The 23,469-nt window shown below is 43.1% G+C and overlaps 1 protein-coding gene across 1 annotated transcript in view; it reads right to left on the bottom strand.

Annotated features, from left to right (window-relative positions):
• The window catches only part of LOC115168847 (espin-like), a 146,543-nt gene that overhangs the window by 32,832 nt on the left and 90,242 nt on the right, over window positions 1-23,469 (bottom strand). Inside the window, exons 11-12 of the mRNA XM_029724384.1 lie at window positions 14,374-14,519; window positions 6,313-6,666 (exon numbers count right to left, since the gene is read on the bottom strand). Coding sequence (XP_029580244.1) covers window positions 6,313-6,666; window positions 14,374-14,519 — 500 coding nt within the window. The remainder of the gene's footprint in view (window positions 1-6,312; window positions 6,667-14,373; window positions 14,520-23,469) is intronic.

Raw genomic sequence — 23,469 nt, 5'->3', positions numbered from 1 at the left:
TGGTCAGATATCAAACAGTTCAGCCTTTTCCTTCCAGAAGGCAAGGATGCGCTTAATGTATCTATTGATCTCCTCATTGCTGAACTTTTTCAATTCATAGATCAGTTTGATTGAGTATTCATTGGGCTCTTCTCTGGGTGGAAATTCATGTACTGGTGTGACTATGGTGAATTGAACTGGAGCAATGTCCTGCATCACACCCTTCCCTACACTCTGTACTGTGATCTCCGCTTTCACAGCCTGGACTACTATGTCTTTCACAGCTTCATGAACAGTATCCTGCCCAATGATCTGCGCCGAATCCTGCACAGAAGTCTGAACTGTGTCTTTGGGAACACTCTCCTGTGCTACACTTTCAGCTTTCACAGGATCCTGCACAGGCCCATTTGTTGGACTCGAATAAGCCTGTGCCCGGCCGGGGTGAGAAGGGGGTGTGAGGGGGGTGCTGTGTGATTATTTAAGATACTCTTTGAAGAGGTAGGGTTTCAGATGTTTTTGGAAGATGGGCAGCAGGGACTCTGCTCTCCTAGCTTCAGGGGGAAGCTGGTTCCACCATTGGTGTGCCAGGACAGAGAAGAGCTTTGACTGGAAACCAATGGAGTGTGCGGAGGAGCGGGGTGACATGGGAGGAAGTGGCTAGGTTGAACACCAGGCGTCCTGCAGCGTTCTGGATAAGTTGCAGGGTTTTGATGGCACAAGTGGGGAGCCCAGCCAACAGTGTTGCAGTAGAGATGACAAATGCCTGGATTAGGACCTGCGTCGCTTCCTGTGCGAGGTAGGGTTGTACTCTACAGATGTTGTAGAACATGAACATGCAGGAGCGACTCACTGCTTTGATGTTTGCAGAGAACAGGGTGTTGTCCAGGGTCACGCCAAGGTTCTTTGGACACCGTGGTGTTGCCAACCATGATGGAGAGGTCTTTGAGCGGGCAGGCCTTACCCTGGAGGAAGAGCTAGTAGTTGAGTGTCATCAGCATAGCAATGGTAGGAGAGACCGTGTGAGGATATGGCAGCGTCGAGTGACTTGGTGTATAGAGACAAGAGGAGAGGGCCTAGAACCGAGCACTGGGGGACACGATTCGTAAGATACGTGCTGCAGACATAGATCCTCTCCATATCACCAGAGATTGTCTGGAGAAAGGAGGGGGACCACTGGACAGAGACTAGCAGTCACAGCAACTGATGCCAACTGCAACGTGGGATCCAAACTAAAAAGTTAGCTAGCTACTAAGCAACTTTCCAATACACTTTCTAAACAACAAACCGAGCTCTCCCTCGTGTCGCGTTCAGCAGGAAGTGACTCTCAGTTCATAGATCAGTTTGACTTGAGTCCTCATTGGGCTCTTCTCTGGGTAGACATTAATGTGACTATGGTGACTTGAACTGGAGCAGGTGCAATGTCATGCGTCACACCCTGCCCTACACTCTGTATTGTTGTCTCTACTGTCACAACCTGGACTACCGAGTCTTGCACAGCTTTATGAACAGTATTTTGCTTAATGTCTTCGAAGCTGTCCACCCAGTCCCGCTTCCCTCACTCAATCTCCAGGACCTCACGGTGGAACTGGCATTTCAGCTCCCAGCTGTAGCTGTCCGAGGTGGTCGAACATCTTGTAGCACAGCAGGTGTCGGAACTTGCACTCGCTGCGTGACATGGTCATCTCTAGGAGCTGGAAGTAAACCAGCATAAAGAGGTCTAGGGTCAGGGTTTCGTAACTGACCGATGCTCTTTTCATGTGTGGAAGGAAGTGCTCTGACCAGTAGATCATCTGGGACTGGCTGAGCTGGCGGATCTAGTGTGTGGGCACCTGGCTCATGATTGTCCTCCAGTGGCCAATCTGGACTTCATGAAGAGGAGTGTTTTGTCATCCTCTCTCTGCATGTCTCCGTCCATCTCAGCGGTAAACCGGTTATCGTCATCCAGACCCACCCCTAGACTTCCCCATCTGTGTACTTTGGCCTGTAGGACTAGGAGGGTGTACTTTCTCCAGTGTTCCAGCAACAGGAAGACGATAAGCTCATTCTTCATCTCTATGCACTCCTGGACGTAGCTCATGTCCGTCTGCACCTCCAGGCTCCGGATCAGCTGCTCGTTGGTCAGTATAAGGTCTGTAGACAGAACCTGGTTGAACTGATCCGACTGAGGGATCACTTTGTAAGACTGGTATGTAAGAGGAGCATGAGATGGTGTGATTACAGGTTCCTCCACTAGAGGTAGAGATTCCTGAACTGGAGGAAGGAGACTGGACGGCTTCGTCGTGGGAGCACAGGATCCAGTCCTTCTGAATAGGCTCGGGGTGATAACTGGACTTGCTCACCACCGGGAGGGACCTCTTGCACATGTATACCCGGTTTGTTTTGTCGTAGGCAAACTAGGACAGTTTCTGAATCTCATAGTTGGCCTTCATTTCTTTCACAGAGACATCACACTGCTTGATCTCCTTCTCCACCTCCTCCCTGGTGGAGAACGACTGGGATCGACCAATGACCCCAGCGGCAATGGACCCTCTGGCACATCCTATTATTGCTCACTTCCTCCTGAGCTTATCTGGGAGATATAAAATCCAAGAGGTCTATTGTCTTTTCTCCGAGAGTGGATAGGCGGATAGCCATGCTCTTGAGCAGCGTTGAGATTTTGCTGCACCAGGCTGGTAGATCTTCCACCTGCTTGTGGACTTTGGGGTTGACGGAGAAGTGCTCCTGGTTGAGGGAGGCAGACACGGGAAGGAGTGTTGAAGCTCTCGCTCCAGCTCTTCCAGCTCCTCCTCCCCCTCGGTCATCTTGTGCATGACCTGCAGGTTCTCAATTTGCTTCTCAATGCGGATGAGGTCGTCCTCCATCATCAGCTCTCCAACAGGTCCAGGATGGCATTGTGGACGTGAGAGTAGTGCCACTCCTGAGGCTGGCAATGTACACTGGCCGCAAACTAGAACAGAGGTCAAGGGACAGCAAAGAATAACATAAAAGAGGAGGGAAGGGGGAGGTTCCTTCAGATTGCACTTCCTGGTGTACTGTACACACACAGACCATGGTCAAACTTCATCACACATGATTTACATGGATTTAGTGGTGCAATGGCACTGCCTCAGTACAAGCTTCATAACTCCTAGATTAGCTGAGATTCAGGGCACAGCCTTCTCCTTTATGAAAGTAGGGTGGCAAAATCACCAGCACACAACTGTGGTTGAGTATATGGGTTTATGGGATACACTTTTTTTGAGGTCTGCTTATAAACTGCTAATAAATTATTTATCAATATTAGTAAATACATGTGTATGTATAAATCAATTATGGCAAGAACATCAGGCTTATACATGTATCTACTTAATTTAAAAGGTTAACAAACCATCTAATTAATGGTTATAAACAGTTTACAAATCAGACCTACAAAATAGAATGTTTATGTCATGATAAAAAAGTTTATTCTCTTTTGATTTTTGAAGCAAATTAAATCTACTCTGCTATTCCTACTTAAGTTCTTATTATAATTGTGTGTGAATAATGTTTTATAAATCCCTATTGGGTTTCTGTAGGAAAGGTTAACAGGTTAGTCAGAGCATATAAGGAAAACCACAGAAGCATCTTCAATGAAGTAGATAAAATAGAGTGTATGGATGGACATTGAGCTGTAGTGTGAATAGGCCTTGCGTCACACCTATGAATTAGAATGTAATGACGTAGAGCTGCACCACTCCATCGCCAAGGGGTTGGAATTGTTTCAGGGAACAGAACCAAAACCCGGAAAAGAACAAAACATTTTCTAGGAACAGAATCGGGAAGTGATCTATATTCCTCCGGAATAGAACCGTTTTTTTAAAAGCTTGGGAACCGATTAATAACATTTTATGTTTCTGGCATTTTTTTCCCAATCTAACAAAAAAACGCAACAAAGCACCTATGCAAAGCCCTCACTATGGCACTCAGAAACGTATTCCAGTGTCTGCCTGCCAGCTGAAAATCTTTGCCTGTGTGTGTGTAGGCTACCTGCCCCTCCCCCTTTGAAGCACAGGCTACTGTAGCCGACTGACGTTACAAGCGTGATTCATAAATTAGGGAGATGCATTTTAGCTAGCTCTGGTCCAACGTCAAGCCAACTCTATGAAGTTAAAAGACATTCAAAGTTCCTTCATAGAAGCCGCTCCTCCGAATGTATAATTCTGTGGGCCTAATTCAGATATTGTCATAACAAGATGCCCAGCACTTCACCCTTTCTCGCTCTCTCCCCACGCACAAAATTTCAGTCACATCTCACGTCCTACACTTTTGTCAATGCATGTAAACAACTATAGCTTGCCCCCTCCATAGCAAGCTGCTCTATACGTACTGATTGGTGAAGTAATTTAATGTTGAGCTAAAGAAAAAAATAGAAAACCAGAATGGAACGATATGAATTGTAACTTTGGGGTTGGAACCGGTTCAGGACTTTATTTTGCTGGTCGGAATAAAAAGTAAATAATGGTTCAGTTATAGAACTAAACGATTGGAAAATCATTTGGTTCCAACCCCTGGTTGTGACTCATGAACTCAATATATCAAAACAGGAAATATCTGTATGGCCTGATGGAAGGGCTACAATCAGATTCTGCATCATTTAGAACAGTGTTTCCCAACTCAAGTCCTCGATTATCCCTAACAGCACACATTTTTGCTGTAGCCCGGGACAAGCATGGACAAGCAAATCTGATTGGCTGGGACTACAACAAATGTGTGCTGTTGGGGATAATCGAGGACTTGAGTTGGGAAACATTGTTCTAAATTATGCAGAATCTGACTGTCTGGGGCTATAACAAACATATGTGCTGTTGGGGATAATTGAGGACTTGAGTTGGGAATCACTTTTAGAATGTACTCATTGATAAATTAGGAAATTGTTTCATCAACATAACATGTATGGGTCCTTCATGGACTTGAAAAGCAATTATGGCATCTGTCACTATATTAGTACAGTAGCCAATGTCTACCATCTTGGATGGAACAAGTACTGACTGTTAAGTCTCTGAAATCCTATTTAACATTCCAGTAAAAACAAAGCAATCTGACACTGATACGTTTACATAAAATATAGATTATATAAATAAACAAACATATTGCACATTTCTGATAGGACTACCTTAATAATAGCACTTAAAGAAGGGCAATAGCAAAGAAGCTCTCAAACTGCTTAAGGGGCATTCTCCCTGGGGAATACATAGGCTACAGGGTTCTAATCTGTCAATCATGTTTATTGTTCAAGACGCAAGTGTGTTACTTGCATTATGATAGAACTGCTGCCAATGTAAAGAATCCTTTATGTTCAAGCTCCTACAGGTAACAGTATCAGATAATACGGGCACAGATACTAGTAGCTAGCAGCCAGGCAGATCAGAGTTCAACTTTACATACCAACCTAATGATCATTAAAAAAATACATTATTAATTCTAATCACAAAACATGGATATAAAAGCTTAAAAGTGAAATGAAATTAGACTGCTCGCGTAAAAGTCCTCAAAACCAACAAATCAATCATCTGACTACAACCTGTAGGCTGACTTCTTATGAGAGCCAGAAACGGATAAAATCAACAATCAGATATTGCAACACCAATAAAACATGAAAAGCACTACAACTACAATGTTCTTACTCAAACCAAACCCAGGCATTTACAATCCTTAAGAGTCAATCTAAGTAACATAATAAAAAAATCCATCAGGTATCAGGTTGCGTTTCAGTCCACTGCATCTGCCTATGTTGGCCTTTCATCTGCGGTGGAAGGTGGCCAAGCTACAGCGGTGTTTGCCAGACCATGAGACATCCCAAAATTCGGTCCTCTCACAGAAAACATTAACTTCCGAATAGTTTACAAACTACAAAAATAAGAGGCTAAATATGTGTCCCAAAAAACTAAAATATTCCCTGAGCTTTCTTATTTCTCCTAGATATAGGACAGAAACTTCGAAACCTTATTCCTTATGATACATTTTTTTTACTGTCTTTGAATGTCAATTTTGAATGTGTTACTCCATTTTTATCAAATAATATTTCAATATTTTGGGGGGGGATCCCTTTTAGGGTACTTAAATTCAAAATCAAATAGCTAAATGAAAAAAGGTATGACCATCTTAAAACAATTCCATATGTTAGCTTAGTAAACCCGTTTAAACACAAAACAAACCCACCAACCCACATTTCAGCCCAACCCTTTTAACCATTTCGCCCTTGTTTTCCCCTCAGTGCCTGTTCTGTGACAGCAGCACAAAAAAAGAGCTGAAATTGTAAATGTTTATCATCATACTCACACTCCTTTCTCTCACACCTTCTCCGTTCACGCCTACCTTGCGCTTGTGTTCATCCTCCTCCTGCATCTTCACCTGGAGTTTGCGCACCATCACCTGCCTTTTCCATTCAGGGATGGCTCGGCCCTGCTCGTCGTGTGTGGGCACTAGGGCCTCCACGTCCACCAGGCTACCCTTCCGGGTCTGTCCCATCAGGCTTGCTGCCCCGCTGCCATTCCCATTGAGGTGCTGCTCGCTGCTCTTGGAGGTGGAGAGGGTCCGGGGCGTGCTGGTGCCCACAGGGCTGGGGGCGGTGGGTGGGGAGGTGGCGCTGGCGGCGGAGGGCGGAGACGTGGGCTTGGCTGAGGACGGGCTGACCGTGTGGGTCTGGGGCGGTGACATGGGGCTTTCTCCCTGGGGGTGGCAGAAAGAGGGGAATAAAGTTCAATAGCTTCATTGTTCATTAAGGTCAAACAGGAATGTCTTTGGCTTTAACCTCTACGGGCTAGGGGGCAGCATTGAGAATTTTGGATAAAATATGTGCCCATTTTTAACTGCCTCCTACACCAACTCAGAAGCTAGAATATGCATATTATTGTTCAGGTTTGGATAGAAAACACCCTAAAGTTTCTAAAACTGTATGAATGGTGTCTGTGAGTATAACAGAACTCATTTGGCAGGCAAAACCCTGAGACAGATTCTGACAGGAAGTGGATACCTGATGTGTTGAATTGACTTTAAGCCTATGCCATTGAAAAACAAAGGGGCTGAGGAATATTTTGGCACTTCCTATTGCTTCCACAAGATGTCACCAGCCTTTACAAAGTGTTTTGAGTCTTCTACAGTGAGATCTGACCGAATAAGAGCCATGGAACGGTGATGGCCCATTAGACACCTGGCGTGCGAGTTCATGTTGGGTACTCTCATTCCGAAACGTTTTAAAAGAGAACCCAATCGTCCGCCTTGAATTTTATTCATGTTCTGGTTAAAAAAGGCCCTAATGATTTATGCGATACAATGTTTGACATGTTTGAACGAACGTAAATATATTTTTTCCGTTCGTGAAGTGAAGTCCGGCTGGCTTAGATCATGTGCTAACAACACGGAGCTTTTTGGACATAAATGATGAGCTTTTTTGAACAAAACTACATTCGTTATGGACCTGGGATCCCTGGAAGTGACATCTGATGAAGAGAATCAAAGGTAATGGATTATTTACATAGTATTTTTGATTTTAGATCTCTCCAACATGGCGGTTAGTCTGTATCGCAATGCGTATTTTTCTGGGCGCAGTGCTCAGATTATTGCAAAGTTTGATTTCCCAGTAAGGTTATTTTTAAATCTGGCAAGTCGATTGCGTTCAAGAGATGTAAATCTATAATTCTTTGAATGACAATATAATATTTTACCAATGTTTTTTAATATTAATTAATTATTTTGTTGTGATGACTTGACTGCCGGTATTGGAGGGAAACGATTTCCTGAACATCAACGCCATAGTAAAACGCTGTTTTTAGATATAAATATGAACTTGATAGAACTAAAAATTCATGCATTGTCTAACATAATGTCCTAGGAGTGTCATCTGATGGAGATTGTAAAAGGTTAGTGCATAATTTTAGCTGATTTTATGGTTTTGGTGATGCCTGTCTTTGAATTGACAATACAATACACACAGCTATTGTCAATGTACTCTCCTAACATAACCTAACTTTATGCTTTCGCCGTAAAACCTTTTTGAAATCGGAAAACGTGGTTAGATTAAGGAGATGTTTATCTTTCAAAGGGTGTCAGATAGTTGTATGTTTGAAAAACTTGAATTTTGACATTTATTTGGTTTCAAATTTGCCGCTCTTGAAATGCACCTGCTGTTGATAGGGTGCGCCACGGGTGGCACGCTAACGTCCCACATAGCCCAAAGAAGTTAACTAAATAGGCTCAGTTGCGATATACATGAACTACATAGGATGTGCAACATTGAGGAATGACAGAAACCAAGACACACTATATATACACAAAAGTATGTGGATTCAGCTATTTCAGCCACACCTGTTGCGGACAGATGTATAAAATCGAGGACACAGCCATACAATCTCCACAGACAAACATTGGCAGTAGAATGGCCTTACTGAAGAGCTCAGTGGCTTTCAACATGGCACTGTCATAGGAGGCCATCCAACAAGTCAGTTTGTCAAATCAACGGTAAGTGCTGTAATTATGAAGTGGAAACCTCTAGGCGCAACAACGGCTCAGCTGTGAAGTGGTAGGCCACACAATCTCACAGAACGGGACCGCCGAGTGCTGAAGCACGTAGCGCGTAAAACTCGCCTTTCCTCGGTTGCAACACTCACTACCGAGTTCCAAACTGCCTGTGGAAGCAACTTCAGCACAATAACTGTTCGTCGCAAGCTTTATGAAATGGGTGTCCATGGCCGAGCAGCCGCACACAAACCTAAGATCACCATGCGCAATGCCAAGTGTCGGCTGGAGTGGTGTAAAGCTCGCCGCCATTGGACTCTGGAAACGCCTGAATCATGCTTCACTATCTGGCTGCCAGGAGAACGCTACCTGTCCCAAATGTATAGTGTCAACTGTAAAGTTTGGTGGAGGAGGAATAATGATCTGGGGCTGTTTTTCATGGTTCGAGTGCGAGCCAGGTCTAATTGTCCAACATCAGTGCCTGACCTCACTAATGTTTGTGGCTGAATGGAAGCAAGTCTCTGCAGCAATTTTCCACCAGTTGAAAGCCTTCCCAGAGTGGAGGCTGTTATAGCAGCAAAGGATGGACCAACTCCTTATTAATGCCCATGATTTTCAAATGAGATGTTTTACGAGAAGGTGTCCATATACTTTTGGTTATGTACGTATGTGTTTGAAACAAGACTGACTGCCAACAGAATAAAAGGAGAACCTACCGAGTTGCTTCGGTGTGTCACACAGCAAATAACACCCACACAAAGCACCACTCATATTGAATTGCTTACTCATTGCGTTCACTGAGTGGACGCTTTGGGCTAATTCAGTGTAATGCAACCAAGCGTGGCGATGAAGGCCATGCCAGCTCTGATACTAGGGGGAGAACAATAGGTTGAGTCACCAAGTTAGCACTCCTCACTTGTTCTCCACGGTGACAGAGTGAACAGTCAAAAGCATTAAAAACCACCATGGAGTGACATGTTTGTTCAGCCATCAGTGAGTCACCATTTGACCAACTGTTAAATGGTCATATTGTGATAAGTACAAATGGCTGGGCAAAACTTTTGTACTTTTAAATGTTTTTCTTTGTTGGGCATAAAATACTGTAAAAACACCAGGAAATCAGCTCCAAGTGATTTTAATTTAAGAAAATCTGTTCCGGAGTATTCTTCCACATAATAGACACGTGATCATATACAAAATGTAAGCTTGGTTTTATTTAAAAAATATATATATTCCAACATTATATCTGTTTGGGTTTCTTGTGGTGAATTTACAGTCTACAAATTATTTGTAATTGTGTTCCCAGATTGAGAACATAATTACATAATTATCTGCTCAAGAAGAAAAATCAGCCCGGGGCTGAATCTAGTTGATGATCCCTGACATACATTGTATGTTGATCATGTGGGATGAAAGCTGGTCTCATGTTGCAGAGTGTGTCTAGTCACTTCAATGAGGTTTCACGGGTAAGTTCACTGTTAGCACTCAATCTGGGATACTTCTGATGCCTGAAAAACCCTTTGATCCAGAATATGATCTGGTTATCAAAGGCCACTGACTGACATAACGTAATGGCAATATAAAACTCATCACCACAGAAGCAATGAACGATATCATAGGGGTATTGTTTCTCATTGAAACCCAGAAGGGGATACAAATATTTGCCAACACAGCAGCCTTTACAATTGGACACAGTTTCAGATGAGGCACCGTTGTGGTCATTGACTACCACTAACCTCTAGTCTTAGTTGTACAGTGGCTTGCAAAAGTATTCACCACCTTGGCATTTTTCCTATTTTGTTGCCTTACAACCTGGAATTAAAATATTTTTTTGGGGGGTTGTATCATTTTATTTACACAACATGCCTACCACTTTGAAGATGCAAAATATGTTTTATTGTGAAACAAGCAAGAAATAAGACCAAAATCCCCCCCGACTAAAGTCAATACTTTGTAGAGCCACCTTTTGCAGCAATTACAGCTGCAAGTCTCTTGGGATCTGTCTCTATAAGCTTGGCACATCTAGCCACTGGGATTTTTGCCCATTCTCCAAGGCAAAACTGCTCCAGCTCTTTCAAGTTGGATGGGTTCTGCTGGTGTACAGCAATCTTTAAGTCATACCACAGATTCTCAATTGGATTGAGGTCTGAGCTTTCACTAGGCCATTCCAAGACATTTAAATGTTTCCCCTTAAACCACTTGAGTGTTGCTTTAGCAGTATGCTTAGGGTCATTGTCCTGCTGGAAGGTGAACCTCCGTCCCAGTCTCAAATCTCTGGAAGACAAACAGATTTCCCTCAAAAACGTCCCTGTATTTTGCGCCATCCATCATTCCTTCAATTCTGACCAGTTTCCCATTCCCTGCCGATGAAAAACATCTCCACAGCATGATGCTGCCACCACCATGTGGGGATCACATGGGGACGATGTTCTCGGGGTGATGAGGGGGGTTAGGTTTGTGCCACATATAGCGTTTTCCTTGATGGCCAAAAAGCTCAATTTTAGTTTCATCTGACCAGAGTACCTTCTTCCATATGTTTGGGGAGTCTCCCCCATGACTTTTGGCAAACACCAAACATGTTTGCTTATTTTTTTTCTTTAAGCAATGGCTTTTTTCTGACCACTCTTCCATAAAGCCCAGCTCTGTGGAGTGTATGGCTTAAAGTGGTCCTATGTACATATACTCCAATCTCCACTGTGGAGCTTTGCAGCTCCTTCAGCGTCATCTTTGCTGCCCCTCTGATTATTTTTATTTAACCTTTATTTAACTAGGCAGGTCAGTTAAGAACAAATTCTTATTTTCAATGACAGTGGGTTAACTGCCTTGTTCAGGGGCAGAACCACAGATTTATACCTTGTCAGCTCTGTGATTTGAACTTGCAATTCAACTTTCGATTGCTAGTCCAACGCTCTAACCACTAGGCTACCCTGCCGGCTATTAATGCCCTCCTTGCCAGGTATGTGAGTTTTGGTGGGTGGCCCTCAGTTGGCAGTTTTGTTGTGGTGCCATATTCTTTCCATTTTTTAATAATGGATTTAATGGTGCTCAGTGGGATGTTCAAAGTTTTGGATCTTTTTTTATAACCCAACCCTGATCTGTACTTCTCCACAACTTTGTCCCTGACCTGTCTGGAGAGCTCCTTGGTCTTCATGGTGCCACTTGCTTGGTGGTGCCCCTTGCTTAATGGTGTTGCAGACTCTGGGACCTTTCAGAACAGGTGTATATATACTGAGATCATGTGACACTTAAATAAAGTCCACCTGTGTGCAATCTAACTAATTATGTGACTTCTGAAGGTAATTGGTTCCACCAGATCTTATTTAGGGGCTTCATAGCAAAGGGGGTGAATACATATGCACGCACCACTTTTCCGTTATATATTTTTTTGAATTTATTGAAATAAGTTATTTTTTTCATTTCACTTCACATATTTGGACTATTTTGTGTATGTCCATTACATGAAATCCAGATAAAAATCCATTCAAATTACAGGTTGTAATGCAACAAAATTGGAAAAACGCCAAGGGGGATGAATACTTTTGCATGGCACTGTACATCCTGGTTATAATGACAACCCTTTCCCTCAGCTACCTGCAAACAATTACTATTTGTTGGTAGTCTACAAATGTATACAAAAAGTTAGTCTCTCCTCATACTCAGGTCTGACTATTTCTGGTACTGTCTAGGAGGTGAAATGTCGCTGATATGAATATTTCTGTGGTTTGGCTCTTGTCCTCTGCCATGGATTCCCACAGTCAGTAGTAAGAGGAGAACTATTGGGCAACGTCAAAGGGGGTGTGTACCACTGTTCTACATCTGCTAACTCCTGCTTTGGCAAGTAGATACAGTAGGATGTCACAGTTTGTTTGAAAATGTCTTATGGTCAACAGACCAAATGATAGAATGTTGTTGTAATGTCTCTTTAAGAAGGACCAGTGATCCCATATTACCTCCAACACATATTACTGAATGAGTCAAACTGCTTTACTAATACTACAGTATCCTCAGCAATATATATATAAAAAAACAGGGTACCATCTACAACCTAAAAGGGTTCTTCAGATGTCCCCATAGGCAAACTCTTTGAAGAACCCTTTGAAGGACCCTTTTTGGTTCCAGGTAGAATCCTTTTTACATTGAACCAGGGTCCTACCTGGAACCAAAAATGGTTCTACTATGGTGATAGCAGAAGAACTCTTTTTTTCAAAGTGTGTATGGCTCTGATGGCTGGAGCTGTTGGTTGGAGCCTGCTGGAGCTTATAACAGGACCAGTTTTCCTTGAATATGTACTCCAGTGGAAGTTATGATTCGCCTCTAAGTCAAATTTTCACTTTGTCTCCTATTGACACCAAAGCATGACTAAGTGAAAATTTGACTTAAATTGGAGTTAGGATTTGACCCATACAATATGATTAGCATATTCTTTAAGTCGCTGTGGTGTGTGGATAAAAGTGTCTGCTACAATTACCATATCTATTTATCTATCCAATGTTGGTGATGTCATGACTGCCCTTGGGGGAGGATCATAGGTGCCCCCCTCCCTCTCCACAGTTTTATGACTTAACGACAGGTCGTAAATTCCTTGAAGAGACCCTCTCCCCCTTTGGATATGCAGTATGGGGAGAGAGGATTTCACAGTGGAACAGAGAAGCTGTTCCCATCAAAACTTCTATTTTTGAGAATGTGGAACCGTTCGGTGGGGAAGCAAGGAATGACCATGTCGAATTTGTTTCATTTGGTGACCTTATAAAAGACAGGAGACTCCTGTCTTTTATACACTTGTCAATTATGGGGTTTGCATCTGAATGTTGTATAAAATAAATTATTAAGCATAAGAATACTTCTGGAAAGATAACAATGTGATCTTAGTCTTCTAAATGAAAATTGTTTTTCATAGTAACATATGATCAGTCAGTGGACACGCCCCTGTGAGCACAGACATTATACCCAAACGTCATGGAACGCCCCTTTCCACAGAGTTAATAAAATTACTTGTGACAAAAATGTACATTTTAGTCAAGAGAACGCAGGGATGGGGTCCCCGCGTTGAAATGGCTACCACTCTATTGACCAAGCAGACTAAGGCATGAGCCGGATGTTGCAGAATGGTTTAAACTACAACTCTACCTAAGGACAAGACCAGAGAACAAGGGGATCATCCCCATGCTGAAATCTACAAACTAAAGACCAATTATTCAGTCTGCAGCTGTTTAAGTACTTTAGTCAGGTAAACGCAACCGAACGACCGAATGGTACGCCTGACGTATCCATTATAACAAGCTACAACTACGAAAGACTGATCTCTGATGGACAAACCAGAGACTTTCTATCTACTGACTATCCAGCAGATGGACCGGCGATTAAAGAGAGGGACAACAAAGGCATACACTCGTAAATATGTAAATTGCCATTTCTTTTCGAATGAGTGGCTGTGCATGTTCAAAGTATTAGCGAGTGTAGTTATCAACTGTATGTACGGGGGTCCACTGAGTTTTCCCGATCTTGAGCTGTCCCCACCCCTTTCCTTTGTCTACCAAGCTGTCATATCAGTTTCGTCTACTAGGGACTTTTCTTTGTATCATGTTAGTAAACAACGTGTGACCTATTGTGTGTGTGTTTATTTAGTTAGTAAATAAATAATTAAGCCAATTTGTATATCGCTGATTCATGATTTATGCTAGGGTTCGTGCAGACACCCAAGGGTTTGCGACATTCAGAATATGACTGAGGTAATAATACATTAATAAGTGACTAATCGATAGATATGAAAATCTTTAAACATTTTCCCGTGGTGCCCCGACTTCCTAGTTAATAACTATTCCATGATTAAACAAATCACGGAATAATTACACAGAGAATTGATAATATAACAGTCTTCACATTTAATAATAGTCACGTTATGACAGTGTAGAAGCCACATACATTATTGCCCGGCAGGCCGCTGTTGGAGAAGACTGTTGTGTAGCCTTTACTGTGTAGGGTGGGCTTCAGGTTCTTCCCCGCTTTTATTTCAGCCAGCAGCTCCGTGTTGTCTCCGGTGGGGGACATCATGTTGAAGGATTTGTTGCCTGGGGAGGACAAAAGAACGGAGGGAAAAGTGAGAGAGAGAGAGAGCGAGCGAGAAATACATTCATTAGATTTATCATAAAGCAGCCACAAAAGCACATTTATGCAATAGACAAAAAAAGAAACAATTCTAATTGGAAACCTCAAAAAGAGAATTGGTTGGATGGTAATTGTAAGCTCAAAGAAAAAATGTTAGATAATTATCCAAGACAAAACATTACCAACCACAAGATACAGACGTTCGGCAAGAATAATTGTGAGACACATTGAAAGAATACAAACATAACCTAAGATGGAAGAAATGGAAACATTTTGAAAACGCTGAAACTCTGATGGAAACCAGTTCTGGGAGAAATGGAATGGTCTGAATGGAGAACAGAAGAATGATCTAGCCATTCAAAATGGCAACATTTGGAAAGATCAAGTCTCTATGGAATAATACCATCTGAAGACCTTATTTAAACCAAAGAAATATCCAAGTAAAACTCAACTCCCTAGAACACACAATTAAAAACATCCAATTGACTATCAAATTACACATTATTACCGACTCTCTTCTCTGTATATATCAATGATGTCGCTCTTGCTGCTGTTGAGTCTCTGATCCACCTCTACGCAGACGACACCATTCTGTATACTTCTGGCCCATCTTTGGATAACTGTGTTATTAACAACCCTCCAGACCAGCTTCAATGCCATACAACTCTCCTTCCGTGGCCTACAACTGCTCTTAAAAAACAAGTCAAACTAAATGCATGCTCTTCAACCGATCGCTGCCTGCACCTGCCCGCCCGTCCGTCCAGCATCACTACTCTGGACGGTTCTGACTTAGAATATGTGGACAACTACAAATACCTAGGTGTCTGGCTAGACTGTAAACTCTCCTTCCAGACTCACATAAAACATCTCCAATCCAAAGTTAAATCTAGAATTGGCTTCCTATTTCGCAACAAAGCATCCTTCACTCATGCTGCCAAACATACCCTCGTAAAACTGACCATCTTACCGATCCTCGACATTGGCGATGTCATTTACAAAATAGCCGCCAACACCCAACTCAACAAATTGGATGCAGTCTATCACAGTGCCATCCATTTTGTCACCAAAGCCCCATATACTACCCACCACTGCGACCTGTACGCTCTCGTTGGCTGGCCCTCGCTTCATACTCGTCGCCAAACCCACTGGCTCCAGGTCATCTACAAGACCCTGCTAGGTAAAGTCCCGCCTTATCTCTGCTCGCTGGTCACCATAGCTGCACCCACCCGTAGCACGCGTTCCAGCAGGTATATCTCACTTGTCACCCCAAAAGCCAATTCCTCCTTTGGCTGCCTCTCCTTCCAGTTCTCTGCTGCCAATGACTGGAACGAACTACAAAAATCTCTGAAACTGGAAACACTTATCTCCCTCACCAGCTGTCAGAGTAGCTCACAGATCACTGTACCTGTACATAGCCCATCTATAAATAGCCCAAACAACTACGTCTTCCCCTGCTGTATTTATTTATTTAGCTCCTTTGCACCCCAGTATTTCTACTTTGCACACTCATCTACTGTCAAATCTACCATTCCAATGTTTTAATTGCTATATTGTACTTACTTCGCCACCATGGCCTATTTATTGCCTTTACCTCCCTTATCTCACACCTCATTTGCTCACATTGTGTATATAGACTTATTTTTCTACTGTATTATTGACTGTATGTTTGTTTTACTCTATGTGTAACTGTGTTGTTATGTGTTGAACTGCTTTGCTTTATCTTGGCCAGGTCGCAGTTGTAAATGAGAACTTGTTCTCAACTTACCTACCTGGTTAAATAAAGGTGAAATAAAATAAATAAAACAAGAATTTTCAAATAAATTACAAAGCCTTAGGGTGGATTTACATGAGTAAAATATGTCTAGTGAGCTCTAATTCTCTCCAACATCAAATGTTCTACTTTTCTGTTTACACTAGCCTTGGAAGTGGTGTGGCCAAAGCCACATCCTTGCCTCATGTGAGTGCAGCTAATAGCATACCGTAAATAACATAGACAAACAAAATAAGGATAGCAATTCAAACTATACAGGAGCTTCTCATTGAAACCATATTGTACATATCGTTACACACTTGATTAATGTAATGATTCACAAATGTGTGGATATTTTAAAAGCCTTTCATTTTGGCTAACAGAGCAAAAATGCTGTCTACTGGTATTAAGGTAATTAAGGTTGTTCTTGCAGGGACATGTGGTGTGGGAGAGCCTTTTCCTTTACACTAACACTCAGAGGGGGTAGTGTGGGAGACGTCTCAGAGAGTTTTTAAGGTTGGTGCTGCAGTGGATAGCGGTAGTTTTATGGGCTTCTGACAAATTCTGCTATCTTGTGTGATTTGTTTTTCTCTTGATCTTAACTACACTGCTCAAAAAAATAAAGGGAACACTTAAACAACACAATGTAACTCCAAATCAATCACACTTCTGTGAAATCAAACTGTCCACTTAGGAAGCAACACTGATTGACAATACATTTCACATGCTGTTGTGCAAATGGAATAGACAGCAGGTGGAAATTATAGGCAATTAGCAAGACACCCCCAATAAAGGAGTGGTTCTGCAGGTGGGGACCACAGACCACTTCTCAGTTCCAATGCTTCCTGGCTGATGTTTTGGTCACTTTTGAATGCTGGCGGTGCTTTCACTCTAGTGGTAGCATGAGACGGAGTCTACAACCCACACAAGTGGCTCAGTTAGTGCAGCTCATCCAGGATGGCACATCAATGCGAGCTGTGGAAAGGTTTGCTGTGTCTGTCAGCGAAGTGTCCAGAGCATGGAGGCGCTACCAGGAGACAGGCCAGTACATCAGGAGACGTGGAGGAGGCCGTAGGAGGGCAACAACCCAGCAGCAGGACCGCTACCTCCGCCTTTGTGCAAGGAGGAGCAGGAGGAGCACTGCCAGAGCCCTGCAAAATGACCTCCAGCAGGCCACAAATGTGCATGTGTCTGCTCAAACAGTCAGAAACAGACTCCATGAGGGTGGTATGAGGGCCCGACGTCCACAGGTGGGGGTTGTGCTTACAGCCCAACACCGTGCAGGACGTTTGGCATTTGCCAGAGAACACCAAGATTGGCAAATTCGCCACTGGCGCCCTGTGCTCTTCACAGGTGAAAGCAGGTTCACACTGAGCACATGTGACAGACGTGACAGAGTCTGGAGACGCCGTGGAGAACGTTCTGCTGCCTGCAACATCCTCCAGCATGACCGGTTTGGCGGTGGGTCAGTCATGGTGTGGGGTGGCATTTCTTTGGGGGGCCGCACAGCCCTCCATGTGCTCGCCAGAGGTAGCCTGACTGCCATTAGGTACCGAGATGAGATCCTCAGACCCCTTGTGAGACCATATGCTGGTGCGGTTGGCCCTGGGTTCCTCCTAATGCAAGACAATGCTAGACCTCATGTGGCTGGAGTGTGTCAGCAGTTCCTGCAAGAGGAAGGCATTGATGCTATGGACTGGCCCGCCCGTTCCCCAGACCTGAATCCAATTGAGCACATCTAGGACATCATGTCTCGCTCCATCCACCAACGCCACGTTGCACCACAGACTGTCCAGGAGTTGGCGGATGCTTTAGTCCAGGTCTGGGAGGAGATCCCTCAGGAGACCATCCGCCACCTCATCAGGAGCACGCCCAGGCGTTGTAGGGAGGTCATACAGGCACGTGGAGGCCACACACACTACTGAGCCTCATTTTGACTTGTTTTAAGGACATTACATCAAAGTTGGATCAGCCTGTAGTGTGGTTTTCCACTTTAATTTTGAGTGTGACTCCAAATCCAGACCTCCATGGGTTGATAAATTGGTTTTCCATTGATTATTCTTGTGTGATTTTGTTGTCAGCACATTCAACTATGTAAAGAAAAAAGTATTTAATAAGATTATTTATTTCATTCAGATCTAGGATGTGTTGTTTAAGTGTTCCCTTTATTTTTTTGAGCAGTATATTTTTGTACATAATGTCTCTGGCATCATTTCCTATGACGGAAAACAGCTTCTCGAAATCAGAACAGCAATCACTAACCTCGGTTTGAGCACTGGCTTCATTAATAAGAGCATCAACAAAGTCATCCCCACAGTGATAGTACGTACATATCCCAACCAGAAGCTGTGGATTACAGGCAGCATCCGCACTGATCTAAAGGCTAAGGCAGCATCTTTCAAGGAGCGGGACACCAATTGGGACTCTTATAAGGAAACAACCTACGTCAAGTCATCAAACATCTAAGATTGACTCCTATTACGCAAGCTCTGACGCTAGTCGGATGTGGCAGGGCTTGCAAACTATCACAGGTTACAAAGGGAAACCCCAAAGCCTTCATGCCTTCTATGCTTGCTTCAAGACAAGCAACACTGAACCATGCATGAGAGCACCAGCTGTTCTGGACATCTGTAATCTCGCTCTTAAATGGCCGATTTGAGTAAAACCTTTAAACAGGTTAACATTCACAAGGCGGGGCCAGATGGATTACATGGATCACAACACCATCATCCCAGACACCCTGGAACACCAACAGTGCCTTCAGAAAGTATTCACACCCCTTGACTTTTTCCACATTTGTGACCCGATTCAGGAAACTAGGCATATGTCACAAGTCACGACTTCACAAAAGAGACGTTTGAACGTAAAAAATGTATTGTTGCAAAATGCGTTTTTTTGGCAGAAATACCTTCTCGAACATGTGAACTTTCATGTGCCTTAATAACAAACTTGTATGCCATCTGTAAATACGAATACAATTGTTACGTTACGAGCCTTGTTGGTTAAGCCACAGAAAAAGGGGCGAATCTTCCCACTAGCCATGATTGGCTGAGATAATGAGTGGGCTGGACATACCAAGAGAGAAGTTCGGATTGGTCTGCCATATTGAAGGCGTCTGTCTATTTGAGCTCGTCGGTCTGTTGGTAATCCTGTTAAACGTGGCTTTATAAAAAAATGTATTGTGTAGTGGAGCTGCATAAGTGTTGCTCTCCACTTTCTGGAGGATCGTGTTTTTTGAAATCAGTGGAATTAGAGTATGATAGCTAAAGAGATGGAGAAAACACCTGTCTCTGGATTACATCTTTAAAAATGAAGGACAACTGTGGAATGGGATTCCTGACAGGGCGACGCGTCCATGATGCATGTTGTTGTAAACAGGTAAGATAGTCTAGCTATATTTTCAGATATTACACATTTCTAAATTTGACAAAAAAAGTGGTTTCATTTCAAGCTAGTGTACTGTTAGCTAACATTAGCTGGCTGGCTCCCTAGCTGATGTTATTATAGGTTTCCCAGAGCCGTTTGCTTTTCTAGTTAGAGCCTAATGTTAGCTAGCCTATTGTTTTATATTAATTTGTAAAAATTACACTGACATTGTCGTATTGTGTGTAGACCAGTGACAACATTTTTTTTAAATCGCAATTTAATACATTTTATTTTTTATTTAAACTTTATTTTACTAGGCAAGTCAGTTAAGAACAAATTGTTATTTACAATGACGGCCTAACCTCCTTGTTCAGGGGCAGATTTTTATCTTGTCAGCTCGGGGATTCGATCTAGCAACCTTTCGGTTACTGGCCCAACGGTCTAACCACTAGACTACCTGCCGCCCCAATTCAGGCTGTAACAACAAAATGTGAAAAAGTCAAGGGGTGTGAATACTTTCTGTATGTGAGAATGTTGTTCATTCACTACAGCTCAGTACTCAACACCATAGTGCCCTCCAAGCTCATCACTAAGCTCAGGACCCTGGGACTGAACACATGCCTCTGTAACTGGATCCTGGACTTTCTGACGGCCTCCCCCAGGTGGCCACACTGATCCTCAACATGGGAGACCCTCAGGGGTGTGGGCTTAGTCCCCACCTGTACTCCCTGTTCACCCATGACTGCGTGGCCTCGCACGACTCCAACATCATCATTAAGTTTGCTGATGTCACGATGGTGGAAGGCCTGATCACTGATGAGACAGCCTATAGAGAGGTCAGTGACCTGGCAGTGTGATGCCAGGACAGCAATTGTTCCCTCAATGTCAGCAAGACAAAGGAGCTGATCATGGACTGCAGGATATGGAAGGCTGAGTACACCCCCATCCACATCGACAGGGCTGTAGTGGAACGGGTCGAGAGCATCAAGTTTCTCTGTGTCCACATCACTAAGGAATTAACATGGTCCACACAGACCAACACACTCGTGAAGAAGGCAAGACAATGCCTCTTCCCCCTCAGGAGGCTGAAAAGATTTAGTATGGGCCCTCAGATCCTAAAAATTGTCTACAGCTGCACCATTGGTAGCAGGCTGCGTCACCGCTTGGTATGGCAACTGCTTGGCATCCAATCGCAAGGTGCTACAGAGGGTACTGCGTATGGCCCAGTACATCACTGGGGCCAACCTCCCTGCTATCCAGGACCTTTATACCAGGCGGTGTCAGAAGAAGGCCCTAAAAATTGTCAAAGGCTCCAGCCACCCAATTCATAAACTGTTCTCTCTGCTACCGCACGGCAAGCGGTACCGATGCACCAAGTCTGGTACCAACAGGACGCTGAACAGCATCTACCACCAAGCCACAAGACTGCTAAATAGTTAACCAAATAGCTACCTGGACTATCTGCACTAACCCTTCTGACTCGTCACATATGCCGCTGCTTTTTCTCATTATCATCACCTTACCCCTACCTATCTGTACATATCTTTCTCAATTACCTCATACCCCTGCACATGGACTCGGTACTGGTTCCCCGGTGTATATAGCCACATTATCATTGTGTATTTATTCCTTGTGTTATCTATTATTTTCTTTTCTTTCTGTCTGCATTGTTGGGAAGGGCCCGTAAGTCAGCATTTCACTGTTAGTCTACACCTGTTGTTTTCGAAGCATCTCTTTACACTACATAAGTATCTCTCCTGGACTTAGTTTGTGTCGCCAAAGTAGGTTAGTGTGAAAAGGCCCTTGAAGCTGGAAAGGCATGTGGCCCTGATAGCATCAGGAATGAAATGCTTAAACACAGTACTCCTGAGCTGCAGGATGCCTTAGGCCCTATTCCCACTACGAGAGATGAAGGAGATTCTGAGGAGCGGAGTGACTAAACAGATTTCAATTCATATGACATCCTCTCCTTACCTTTCGTGGCAATGCAACATTCTTGGTCCGCAGCTCAAGTTGACCGTAAATATCACAGTAGCCACAAGCCAGTAAGTACAAACTATTTAACAACCCAAGCAACTTTTATTCTAAAACATATTACAAAATGCAATAATGCAACCAAACCATATTGCACTCTTGAATAATGCAACAATCCACAAGCATGTGCAGACAAAGGGTTTATTTTCCGGTCCATACACATTAAATTAGCTGATAATCCACAGCTAGCTAACTAAGAAAGCAAACTAACAAACATGCTTCATGATCAAGTAACGTTAGCAAATCGATAATTGAAGTTTACCCCCCCATACAAATATAAATGTTCAGTAAGTTATCATAGTGTCATTCATATTACTGTATAAATTAGGCTACACAACTAGGTAAACAAAATAATTTCTGCACCCTCACATAAATGTGCTGACTGTAGTCACATAGACGTTTAGCTCAGGGCTCTCCAACCCTGTTCCTGAAGAGCTACCGTCCTGTAGGCTTTTGCTCCAACCCTAATCTAGCGCACCTGATTGTAATAATTAGCTAGCTGATAAACTGAAATAGGTTAGTTACAACTGGAGTTGGAGTGAAAAACTACAGGAGGGTAGCTCTCCATGAACAGGGTTGGAGAACCCTGGTTTAGCTGAAAGGCGCTCTTAGGCTTACACTAGCTACCGTATTAAAGTTACCTTAGAACAAACCAGGCTTCCTTTTATCAATATCATGGAAGTCATATGAGGTAAAAGCAAATTGCGACTGAATTAATAATTCTGTTTACACTGCCCAGATTAGAGGCGGGCAACTGTCTGTTGGGCGAGTGTCGGAGGTAGTGGTCGAGATGTGACAAGTTTACATTGCAGTATATGTGTAGCAGAGGGTATTTCTGTGAAGTGTGAAGACCCTCTTATTAAGTGGATGCTTCCCTAATACTTGGAACCAGGCACTCATAACCCCAATATACAAAAAAGGTGACAAATCACCATAATTTGCAAATAAATTCATTAAAAATCCTACAATGTGATTTTCTGGATTTTTTTCCCTCATTTTGTCTGTCATAGTTGGCGTGTACCTATGATGAAAATTACCGGCCTCTCTCATCTTTTTAAGTAGGAGAACTTACACAATTGGTGGCTGACTAAATATTTTTTCCCCCACTGTACTTGCTCTACGCTGATGACGTTGTCCTGCTGTCACCAACAGAGCAAGGTCTACAGGAGCAACTAGACATTCTATGGGAATACTGCATCAACTGGGCAATAAACAGCAATATATGCCATTTAACAGACGCTTTTAGCCAAAGCGACTTAGTCATGCGTGCATACATTTTATGTAAGGGTGGTCCCAGGAATCGAATCCACTATGCTGGCGTAGCAAGCGCCATGCTCTACCACCTGAGCTACAGAGGACCACTAGGCCAGCAACCAGACACTCCTTCATAGGAAAAAACATAATTGAACATGCCCAATGGTACAACTACCGGGGACTAAAGATCTGTGCCTGTGGTGGCTTTGGTCTGTCAAAACATTTTACTCCATAAAAATACAATTCTCCAAAATAAATATTCAATCTAAATCTGGTGCAAAGTACTCAATTGTGTAATTTTACCAATTTCACTATATTGAAGTGAGGTTTAGGGTCCAACCTGCAATTATGATTATAAGCATTGGGAGGGAAAGAAAACAATAGAGAAAGAAAGTACCAAATAATGCGTGCAGAGCGGAACACGGAATATTTGCTCTAATTGATAATATAAAGAAAAGGACACTAACATTTTGGCACTATTTAAAATGAAGCCCCAAAACATACCTTCA

This window comes from Salmo trutta, chromosome 30 (genome assembly GCF_901001165.1).
Source record: "Salmo trutta chromosome 30, fSalTru1.1, whole genome shotgun sequence".
NCBI classification, from domain to species: Eukaryota; Metazoa; Chordata; class Actinopteri; order Salmoniformes; family Salmonidae; genus Salmo; species Salmo trutta.
Note: the sequence above shows the minus strand (reverse complement) of the source record. Positions and strands in the feature narration are given on the sequence as shown.